This window comes from Schistosoma haematobium, chromosome 5 (assembly GCF_000699445.3).
Source record: "Schistosoma haematobium chromosome 5, whole genome shotgun sequence".
Lineage (NCBI taxonomy): Eukaryota > Metazoa > Platyhelminthes > Trematoda > Strigeidida > Schistosomatidae > Schistosoma > Schistosoma haematobium.
In genome coordinates this window covers 13,233,389-13,246,287 of record NC_067200.1, presented here as the reverse complement: position 1 = coordinate 13,246,287, position 12,899 = coordinate 13,233,389, and the positions used below count along the sequence as shown (strand labels likewise).

Here is a 12,899-nt window from a genome sequence, read left to right as displayed (position 1 = left end):
ATATATATATATACCATGAATTGATGTATATAGTACTATTGCAGCTTGAATGAATAGTTAAATGTACAACGTGAGCGAAACGAGATGGGAGGAGGGAAACTCGAGAAAATTGGTATCAGTAACTAAAGACATTAAAATGGCAGTTGTTTCGATCAATATACAATCAATGAAAAAATGAATTGACGAAGTCTAGAAATGATGATAGATCAACAGATCATAGTCAAAGGAAATGAAACTAGTAAAACGTAAGCCCGGTGATTGCAGGTTATCATTATCTTATGGACGAAAATCCGAAAGTTTTTCACCTAAGCCGTAAAATAAGTCACGTTATATGCTAATTCGACTTTTATTTAGCTGCTCAAACTACTAATGTGCTAGCCAGCCTTAAGTGTCCATGGAATAAGCGTTGACTGGTCGCTTTTTTTTCGCTGAAGATCTGAAATCTTATCAAACGATTTATTATTTCTATCTAGCACTATCCTCTTACAGTCCATGATGCCTGATTCAGCCACAGATAAACACGCTTCGTATACGCTTATTGAAAGCATCGATGACAGTGAGAGTACAGGGTAATGTTTAGGAGGCTTTAATCAGAAAACCGAATTATAGTTTGTATAAATCATATATACCTACATACAATTGTCCTTCTGACGCAAACACAGATGTGTTAACTGATATCTCAAAAAGGTTCACAATAGAATTCCTCTCATAATTTCTCGTTTATATTCTCTCACCTACCGCCTGACCTTGAGATGGATTGTGAGCGCACGCACTTGATATATCTATACTTAACCAGCCCATTGTTTCCAACTTCACGTTTACTGGTCCCACCATACATCATGAGTGGTGATTTAAAACATATTTATTATCAAGTAACTTCAATCTTATATGTTTATTTTAAACCCTTATGCGTTGGTGTTTCGGAACCTGGAAGTAATATAACACTCACTGTTGCATGGGTGTACTCACCATTTGATAGGAAGATGAAAACCCTACCTATATTGCATGTCTTTGTTGACTTGCAGAAGTTAGTTCAACTGACGTAATCAGATAAACCGGTGGTTTGGCACATACGTATCAATTGTTTCAACTAACTCAATTATATATACATATATCGTTTTACTTATATCTCATTTTTATTTATTTTAATTTTTTACTCCTTTTTATACATAGCTTTTTGCCAGATGATATTGTAATATTTGTTCCTGTTCCAGGAACTAGACCAAGTATTTCATCATCAACATTAAACACTTCTCCAACTGCAATCACTACCTTCACTTCTGTCACAGCAACAACGACTTCTACTGCAAGCTGTATTTCATCACAAAATTGCCATAATGCTGTAAAAGCAGATGATGGTACTGTTGCTACTACTACTACTACTACTACTACTACTACTAGTAGTAGTAGTAGTAGTAGTAGTAGTAGTAGTAGTAGTAGTAATAGTAATAATAATGTTCATGATTCAACAATGATAACTAAATCTGACATTTGGTCAATGAATAGTAAATTCGCTTCGAATCTCTTAGATGCTATTTCACCATCATCTAGTTTATTATCGTCAATGATTGTTCAATCATCGTTACCATTTTCATCAATATTTATGGATTCGTTAACAGGAGGAGGAATTGTATTAGGAAGTTCTGGTACTAGCACTACCGATACTATTACATCTGCCACTACTACAAACACAAGTGACAGTAATACCTTAATGAATAGTAGTAGTATCTTATCTACGCCTAAAAACATTTGTGCTTTAATCAACAGTAGTAGTGTTGACAGCAATAGTACATTAGCTAATGAATTATGTACAAGTACATTTGGCGGTAATTATGGTACACTTTTACCTTCAACTACTACTCCTACTACTAAATCTGGTTGTAGTAGCACTAGTGTCAATACTACTACTACAACAACAACAACTGAATCATCTTTCACAACGTCTACATCAACTATCACTTATGTTCAATGGCGTATGTTATCCTCGGATGGACATGTTTACTTTTTACATCAAGATGATTTTAAGGCATTGAATATTGACGATCATATTGATTATTGTAAGCCTATGAGCTCTAACGTACAGGAAACAAGTAAGTATATATATAGATGTATATGGATATCTCGACTACTAACTCTTGACTTTCATTTGCTGTAATAGAAAATGTAAATGTTCAATAGTCATATTGAAACTGTTTTACTCACTGTAATTTTCATTATAAACAGTTTTATGAATAAATTCCATCTTCTGACTGATATGTATGGGATTAAAGACCTTTCTTTCCGAATTAATGGTTATTAACACTTTGTAAGTGTTGTTTGATATGTTACCATCCAAAAAGTCAGTGGAAATCATAAATTCTAAAGATATCGGTGAAATTTCAGTTTTCTTTTCTCACTTCGACTTACTATTTGGCAAACGCTAGAGTAATATTGGTATTGAGCTTTCAGGAACCATGAATGCAAAGTTGTTTTCCATTTTCATTTTAAATAATTAGGTAATTCAACAATTTTGTATACTGATTCTTGATTCCTTTCCGTTTGTATGAAGACTGATGGCACCATGCCGTCACTAAAACATTAAATACGTAGGACGGGTTTCGAACTTGGTTTTCGCATATTAGAAAAATCTAGTTCGTGAACTTAGAAGTAACAACTTAATTGTTGTCGCTAATCATTAATACTAACCACTCAGGTTATTTTTGAAATGATTCAATGAAATCAAGTCATGATTGTTTTTACTTGCTAGAGATTCGTTGTTCAAACTTTGAAAAAGATTTGATATCGTTTCATTCTGTAACCGTTTATTGTTTTGTTAATCAATGACTATAAATGGATATTGAGCAATAATTCAAACTTATTTAATCAACTGGATACTTAAAACTATTCAGAATTGTCTTCTACTATATAAGCAAGTTATTATGACTTTTAACAAGTGTGAGTTATCAGTTTAGCACCACACCTCTTTATATGAGAACTAATACCATACTACTCAAATGTTTAGTGGAGTTTGAAATTACACGTATATACGTCGGTGCTTTTGACTATTTTGACGTTATATTTTTGTCGAGATATCATTGTTTACTTTAGGTTTTCTTGTTCATCACTCTTGGTCATATTAAAGTTGAATTATATGGGTTTAGATCAGTTTCCGCCTTGTAAATAGTGTTTGCTGGACATGGAACTCTATTCATGTAACTGTTGTTTCTTTATGGCAACGTTTATTGTTATGATGTTTTGTGGTGTAGATGATTTAGTCAGTAGACAAACATCACTTTCATTTTAATCAACAAATATATTCGCTTATATCATAAATACACGTCGACAATAGCGCCTAGGTTCGAATTCATCGGGACACATTAGTTCCCTCAACATTACAGGTATATCTTGCTGGCAAGTGTCAACTAACATGACCTAAGTCCAGAGTTTCCTATTGGTTATCTCCAATTGTCTAACATAGTAAAGCATATCTGGACCATTACTAGCCCTTATCCGTTACAAATTTAAATGCGAGTTTAATGCTCTAATTTTGTCTATTTTGCAGATATTACATGTAGGTTGTTTGACAAATGTCCCAGTTGTATTTTCACATTTTTCCCTTGTATTATGTTTTGTGTTAACAGATTCATCTCACCATAGGAATGTGTCGTTTAAAGAAGCGTTTCAGGCACATAATTATTTTGTCGCAGCCAGATACAAAAGTAAAGAACGTTGTTTATCTAAACGAGTAAGTTTATCTATCCGTTTATCCATCCATTGATAGACCTATCTGATGATTGTGTATCCTCATGAGTGTTGTTTTGTTTCTTTTCTTTTTTCTACCAAAATTCAACTTCACCTAAACACAGTCATTGTACTTGTTGGTTGAGTTTATGTTTGACAAACTGGGAACATATCGATCTGTTGTTTAGTTTGCTCTTTATACCTATCTAGTATTTCTTTGATTTCCTTTCAATTTAATATCGATTGCAAACAAGACCAATCACAGTACTAACAAATTTTTATATTTGTGATGCTTTTAATTCATTTGGTTGTTTTTGAAATTATCAGAATTAATGAAGGTACTATACTGAGCTAAAGCTTAGAATCGTGTTTAAATTCATTGACGTTAATCTGCTTTGGTAGGGATTGGGGCGACTGTCCCACAATAGACATGATTATCAGACTAACTGTTTGACTGGAACTTACGCTACTTCAGATAATCAAAGAAAATATACCTGTCTGACGATTCATTTTTAATTCAAACAAACATAGGTATTGTATCTTCAGCCATCTTTTGTATAATGGAAGAAAATAGTCAACAGTCTGTAGTATAACTTACATATACTGTACAACATACAGTGAACCGGATAGGTAGGTTTATTCACATTCATCGAAAAAGAGCTGGAGATATGTGATTATTATTCATTCAAGTTGCCTTGTAGTTAGAAATTAATTGATATAAATCCTAGTCAATAATTTTATGGATGTTAGTTCATATTTCGACTCAGTCCAAGTATTCTTTCAACTTTCAATTATCACCCTAATGTCGTTTCGAGTTGCGTTTTGTTTTTGTGTATATCAACATTAGCCCCAATTGGTGACAGTAAACTTGTTTAATCTCCGTTTCGATTACTTAAGACGTCTGTTGCGCTTCTCGGAGGTTACGCTCTCCAGCTGTCTCATCGTTTCACGGCTTATCGTCTTCACATTGTTCCGTTTTCTCTTCTATACGGTTAATTTGCATTTCAGGAGCAAACTGGAAGAGGGGCTAAGTTTGATCATTAGGAAAGTGGAAAGTTTAGTGTAGTAATCTAATTATAATCATGGGACTGCTTGATAACCATTGTTGGATATTTAAGCTCACCGTTGTAGTATGGAAGTCATACGTCATACATCTTGTACATTAGATTGCACACGTTCTAATTAATTTTGTTCATAAACTGTCCTAAATATTTATGTATTTCCTGAAATTGTTTTTTACGTTCCACCAACTGATGTAGTTACTTGGTTCGGGTATTTACCGAACTGATCATATGTATTTTAGATCGGTTTTGTAGAGGACTAGATTTTATTTTACAGAGAATTATTATATCTGTTTTTGTTGTCGAGTTATCAAATATCTGGAATATGATATTTTTATATTATTCTTATCGTAAGCTTTCATTTTCATTCGTTGAGTTGTTAGATGTTTTACTGTTCCTTAATTATAGTTATTTAATTACGGGCCTATTGTTCAGTTTTGTACAGTTTGTGGTGGATTGTGGTTATGTAACTGATGTGAGTTTTGGAGTTAGAATAATAGAAACTTAATCGGCTTACTGCTTTCGTGTTGTAATTCATTACTAGGGTTAGGAAGAGCCAGATGAACCAATAGAAATTAGAAGTTTCATTCGTTATCTTTCACGGTTATTTAGTTATTCGTCAAAAAAGTGGAAGGTCATTTATCCAAATAACAAAAGGCGAACTAATTATGATTGGACTCCGTAATTAAATGACTGGATTGAACTGACAATATGAAAAGGTTTGGTTTCATAAATCATGTATGCTTATATGATTTCATTACAATTAATTGATCATTGAATAGAGTGATCAATGTATTTATTTAGTTCTTATGGTGCTAATCGGATTCTATCGATGAAGTTGCAATCTGACCACTGGTTTAAGTGACTCGACATCGTGTGCACAATGTTGAAATGTAATCTGGTGGTTGATGGTAATCGATAGAAAACACTGAATTTTTGTTTCTTGTTATTTGGTACTCATCAGCAAGCTGTAACTGTAGTCTTAAAGTAATTAATACTTACCCAACTCACTGAGACACAACTCAAACTGAATGATATAATTGAATGCATCAGTGGGCATCAGTCCTCTAAAGATCACAAACCTCAAGTAGCATGAAGCGTAGATTCACCGTTTTCTGTCAACTAACTATCTCTAACCACTTAACATTAAATTAATATTCTATTAATTTAATTTTTTTCAAACGTTTTTCTTTTGTGTCCAGGCGAATAATCGATTCAATTTGCCGAAAAACTTTATATTTTACCGTGTTCGTGCTCGTCCTTTGTTGAATAGTAATAGTAGTAGTAATAACTGTGGCGGTGTTGGTGGTATTCCTTCGTCACCTTCTCCAACTGGAAATCTTAATCGTCAGCATCATAATAATGGCAGCAATAAAAATTCTGTGATTTGTGATTCCCATCCACTTATTTTACCAGATACAGATGTTAATAAAGAGTAAGTTTATAAGTGACATATATGTGATTGACGGTGGTGGAGAGTAGAGGCGTTCCAATCCGTTTGAGATTTGTCCTCGAAGAGAATAGGTCGGCGGGTGACGGTGGTAGATAATAATCGAAGTATTGTTGTAATTATTACTAATTATTATTATTATTACAAATATTATTCGCACTTTTATTTTACTCTCCTTTGTTTTTCTCTCGTCATTGTTGTCATTGTTATTATTCTAACCTACTTGCATACCTACCTACCTACCATATCATGCCTTTCATACATTACATATATCACTTCATCAATCATAATAAATTTCCTTCACAATCAAGCAAGATATACCAAGGGTAAAATTAATAGAAAAGTAATACTCTTTAAAATGACACACACACATCTACATCTATCATAATATTAAGTTACCCCTCGACTAATATTGAATGATGCAACTCATTATACTATCCCATAACCCACAATTATACAGATGTAGTTGAACGAAAGATCGTCTATTATCATCAGTACTAGTTCTCAATAATACATTGAGAGAAAAGAATTGAATGTCATTATTCACACTTCTGTTTCCTTATTCTTCTACTTTGTCTCCCTTTTAAACTTTTAGGATAGTTCATTACTACCATTGAACTATGTTGTTGTATATGAAACACTTAGCCTTAACTATTCTTTATGATTGTGTGATCTCCTATGTATGCACTAATATTTGTTAAGCGCCTGTGTCTTTCTTTTCCCACTTTCTCCCCTATATTAAACCATATATATAATACATATATATGTATTCCTTGTTTATGTATGAGGTACCCCTTTCCTCTTATTCATCTGGTTCAAGAGGTTATTTATTCTGTGTTCTTTAAACGTCTAGATGATTTCCATCATAGAACCTACTTCTGTCTGTTGGTTTTCGATTGTTAAATCTAATCACTTGTTTGAAAAGTTTTTTGGCTTTATTACGCACACACCCTTACCATTTATTTACATATATTTTCTATACTGTGTTCTTGTTCTATGTTTGTGTTTCAGATGAACAATTGTGTATAAAGCTATCCAGTTCTCTTAACGACATTAGTATTATTATTGCCACTGTCCATAATAAACAACATTGATCATGTTGATGGTATTCGTGGTGGTATTTCCTTCTGTCTCTTTCTTTCTATCTACATTTAACATCAACTATGGCAAGCAAAAGAATTCCGCATAGATTTTTCTCATCTCTTTCTTAGATTTTCAACTTGACATGTATAAATTATTGATTATTGTTTGTGTTTGCTTTAAATACTATGTAGATTCTTCCTGATATATTTTTCGCTCCTCTCCACTTATTGTCATCACTTCAAAATGGGTAATATATGACCTATCCAACTATACCTATACCTATATATATATATATATATATATATAATTATTTTTTACAGGCTTTTCTTTCTGAAAATTATTTCACATCATTTTCGTCTTGTATTATCTAAGACAAATAAAATCTTATTAAACCTATAAACTAAGCTAATCCTAACTAAATTGTTGAACAGTTACTGTTTTCTGACTAAACACAAACTATATACACTTTTTGTTTGTACTAAAAGAATTGTCATTAATATGATCATCATCATCATCGTTCTTGTTATTATTGTCAAAACCTTTATGCATATTATGATAACGTACGTACACAATGATAAAGCTTAACCGGTTTATATATACATATATATATGGTATTTTCTGTATACAGATTACAATTAATCATCTATCGATATAGTTTGGTTTACTGTTCGATTATGTAAGATGAATATTTGTATTTGTAATTTACTCTGTACTATATAAAAGACTGATAAAGTTTGCCCATTTTAGATATAACACAGATGTGTATTCATGATCATTTCTGTCATGGTCTATGTTTTGACTTTCTTTTTTCTTTTTTTTCTTTTCTCTTTTTTTGCAATTGTTAATCTTCTTTTTTTCTTTTTCCTTTATTTATTCTCTTTCATTTATATTCTTTATATATAAACACTGAGATGATATAAAACAATGACAATGAACAATTACACAATTATTCTCATTTCATACAACAATGAAAACATAACAACCATTATTATTCGTACTCAGAAATAATTTCTATTAAATTAAAAGGATTTTCTAGTTAATAACTTATACATATATAGATATTGAAAGTAGAAATAGTTTAGGCTTTTTTCTTTTAAAAAAGAAAAATACCTGTTACATAAATTGAATATTAATGTGAACAGATTGGGTTTTAGTCCAGTTATCATGGAAACAAATTAGGTTTTACGTTTGTTCACTTGATATTCGCTAATATAACTCGTAACCGGATCATTTGGTTAGATTTAATAAACCATTAGTTATGTCACTGGTTGAAATCATGAGTCGATTGAAGCTAGATCACCATGGAAAACCTGGAAGCACTGGACGGCCGTTTCGTCCTAGTATGGGACTCCTCAGCAGTGCGCGTCCACGATCCCGCCCCCCGTGACATTCGAACCCAGGACCTGTCAGTCTCGTGCCAGGCGCGAATATGGATCCGATGCTTTAAGTCAATCAAATATGTACACGTAATTAGCTAAGAAACGATTTACATTTCTAGGGAATGGCATATACGCTATTAGTATCAATCTGATTCTTCAATAAAAAACTACCATCTCCATTATAGAACAACTTCATATGAATTTGAAAATGACAGGTTTATTTGTTTAATTGTCTATTGTTATGAATCTAATCAATTCTCTGATTTTTCTCGGTAGTATTCTGACTAGCTTGAATTATCCGACCTGTTTCTTTATTGTGTTACCGAAATCATTCAATTTAGATGATAAAACACGTTATAAATGATCTCGTCACAAATATCTACAATTGTTCTCAGTCCCACTCATGTTGATAGAATTACTTGGTGGCTTATGCGACACTCTACTTTCATTAGTAGCATATCAACAGTTCGAAACTCCACTCTACCAATTTTGATTTCGGCAATTAATTAGCTCAAAATAGAGTACATAAATATCTACATATTAGATGAGTTATCTTCTATTAATATATAAAGGGTTTAAAGGTCTTTTCAGTTTTTTTCTCCATATCTTTAGGTATATAAATGTTCACTTATATTCCTTGTTTTCTTTCTCATACAGTCATGCAGAAAATTTAAGTGAAATTACTCACAACTTAACCATAAATATAAGTATATATAAGTAGTCAAGGTTTATAGGAAAACAGTTCCTTTTAAGGTTAATTCTAGTCAGCTGAAAGTACATGTTTTCCAATGTTCCAAATACTTATTATTATGTTATGTTATGTTATTTTTGTACAGACATACGTAATTATAAAATTGTTACTAAGACAACAATCTTTGATACATGTTTTTATCAATTTACAAAACTAAACTGCTCTGATAAAAACAGAAAAAAAGGTCAAAACGACCATGAGTTTTTCGTCCCTGAAGTGATCACATTCACACACCGCTGAGGAGTACTATACTAATACAAAACAACTATTTAATGATTCATGGTTTTAAATAATATACCCACCTAATCAATCCATGACAAATATGATCTATAAATTAATAACTAAACCGAATGTTTTTGTATAGAATTAAGTCGGTGAGATAGTAACAGAATTGTTGAAATGTATAAGGACAAAATGAGTGAATCATATCGAAGAGAAAGGAATATATGTATATAAAGTTTATCAAATAGATTTTCTAATGGAAATGAACATTGTGTTAGGTCGTAGTTAGAACGGTAGAATTCGAATCTCCATTTTGAAACACTACTCCAGTCCTTTTAAATAGAGTATTAATCATTCCTTAAAATTTAGAATCTGATCCCTTTTGATAAAGTAGTTTTAATAATGTAATTTATTTGCTTTCATACTCTGGAAAGTCCTCATGAATTTACTTAGGAAAGTAAGTTTTAATGCATCTTGTTCCGCGTAAATGGTCAGATTAATAAAGTGATTCCTCTTTCAGTTTGCGTGTCACTATTGAACACACACGAAGCATTAGTTATAGTTTGATTCTGTTGACAAGTTGTTTGAACTGTTCTTTTTAATTTATAAATTAACATTCAATAAGCGCATTATCTCTTATTGTCTGAGAATAAGAAGAACAGTTATTGACTTATTATTCTGTTGTGGGATAAATCATATAAGTCTAAATGTGTCAAATAATGTATATATGAGTATAAATTGTTTAACTGAACTTACATTTTAGGTGAAGGTCATCGGCTAACCAACCAATAATTACTTAGCTTTCTGTGTTGACCTTCATATTAAAGCGTACTATTACGTATGCCTGCCAAACTATCATAAAAATCATTCATGCTGTTAATGGTGCCATGATGAAACAAAGTAAGGTATGAGTTTATAAAATAAATATAGCTTAAATGAACTTCAAGTTAATGGCAGAGAATTATTTCTTCCTGTAAATGTTATAAAACGATATATTCCATTAAATAACATCGCTTATATGACGTATGCATAATTAATAGTATAAGTACGTTCTAAAGGTAATTTTCATCACTGATTCAAAGTTAGTAAACCTTAAAAAAAAGCACAAGACACCTTTTACTTCCTTGCCTACAATTACTCGTTACTGAGTGCTAACGATTTCATATAGGATATGACTAATTGTTTTCGGGTCTAACGTTGAGTACGGTACTTTTCAATCACAAAGTTAGGGAAAAGTTACTCGAATTCCCGACCTTAATTGATTTGTGATATAATGCTATTAATGTACACTAGTCACGCTTTCTCAATAGAAATTGATTATTTCTATTTGAAACTAGTCACTTGTAAAGGTATGATTGTTGTTAGAAGAGAACGTGAAAACTGTTCAACCTATTTGTTCTACAACTGGAGCTATTTAGTCTCATTTCGTTTCAAATTCTTTTTGCCGCACACATTTTCCTACGGTAGGATATCATGAAAAAAGTGTAAAGATAATTGGTTTATGATATAGTGCAGAGGAACGAAAGATAATGTGTCTTTATAATCTTTCGACCGCTGTCCTATACTTTCTAGATCAGTATACTTTACTGATGACTGACTGCCTGACTTCACGAAAACTTCTTTTAGTCCTAATGTAAATATATAAACATATTAGAAACGAAATTTATACTGCTAATAGCATTGAATAACGGTAGTAGTAAGTCGACTGGCCAAAATCTAACGTTGTTGGTTTTTATCTGCTCGGTCATTAATCAATAGTACTGAAAAGTTACAAACAAGGGCGAGGTATCTGGTTAAGAGTTACTTGGTAAAATTGAAAAACCATATAGTAAATCGTTAATTTGCAAATTATCAATGCATCATATCAACCTGGACTGTTTCTGTTGTAAACATCAATCCATTATTCATGCGTTTCCTTACAAACTGCATTATGCTGTCGCTCTTCCTTTCTTGATCTTCCTTCCATCTTCTGCTGCCAGACATTGCGTTTTTAACTCGCGTGATATACTACTTACATCGATATAAGTAGCACGCACCACACTTTATCTAAGGAAGGAATCATTCATAAAATAGTTCAGTTTCCTATAAGCCAAAGCAGATATAAGCGAATCAATGTTTCAAAGACAAATGATGTAAAATTTATGGTTGAAAGTGCATAGTATGAATAGTCATCAACTTCGTGTTTGTATAATCCTTATTGCTTATTAAATTTTAAAAAAATAATTTGCAGCGCAACCACTAGTTTAGATGATTATAAACCTCGTGTGCTATGTTAAGTTGTAAGTTGGTTAGAATTAATCAACAAGGAACGCTAGACCTAGGTTTCGTAGTAGCTAGAACTAATGCGCTAGATAAACACAGTATTGGTCATTACTCTTACTTACACCTGCTACCTCTCGTGGAGGGGCATAGGCCACACATCAGCATTTACCGTCGAACTCTGTCCTGGGAAATCCTCCCCAGCTGCTATTCATCCTTCTCATGTTTGTCCCCAATTCTCGACATATTGTGTTCCATGGTCTCCCTCTTTTCTGTTTCCCTTCAGGATTCCGAATTGACGCTTGCCTCGTGATTCAGTTTAATGATTTGTACACTGTATGCCGTATCCACCCTTATAATCTTTTCCTTATTTCGTGTTCATTTAGAAGCTGGTTTGTTTTCTCCCACAGTAGACTGTTACTTATAGTATGGGGTCAACGGACATTGAGTATCTTGTATAGACAATTGTTTCTAAATACTTGTACGTTTTTGATGATGGTTATAGTAGTTCTTCGCGTTTCAGCTCTGTACAGTAGGACTGTCTATAGCTCTTCTAGGGCCACTGCCTGTCTCAAGCCCAGATGAATGAGGAGGGTTGGGTGTGGGGTCGGCAACCTTGCACAAAAAGCGCTAACGAGTTCAGGATTAGATATGTGCATAACTTGACATAACAGTTAAATTGGTCTAATTTTAGTTGATTGGCAGTAGTAGCTCATAAGAACTTCAATGTCATTCATAAATGAAGTAATAATTTTAAAATTAAAACGATAAAGTAATACATTAAATATTAGTCGATATCTAGAATCTAAACTTATCTTTCAATATATTTAAACAGTTTAATAAAACGATATTTATACAAACAACTATTTTCAAACTCAAAATGAACAGGTAACATGATATTCCATTAGAGAAACAATGATATATTTGCAAGATCCCAATGAATGGAAAATTGAATTTCTGATCTTTAGCACCCT

General features: G+C 32.4%; 1 protein-coding gene across 1 annotated transcript in view; it reads left to right on the top strand.

The window, feature by feature from the left end:
- Positions 1-10,305, top strand: part of MS3_00009189 (uncharacterized protein) — an 84,988-nt gene extending 74,683 nt beyond the window's left edge. The window contains exons 23-25 of the mRNA XM_035733259.2: positions 1,174-2,090; positions 3,621-3,724; positions 5,984-10,305. Coding sequence (XP_035587581.2) covers positions 1,174-2,090; positions 3,621-3,724; positions 5,984-6,220 — 1,258 coding nt within the window. The 3' untranslated portion in view covers positions 6,221-10,305. The remainder of the gene's footprint in view (positions 1-1,173; positions 2,091-3,620; positions 3,725-5,983) is intronic.
- The last annotated feature ends 2,594 nt before the right edge of the window (positions 10,306-12,899 follow it).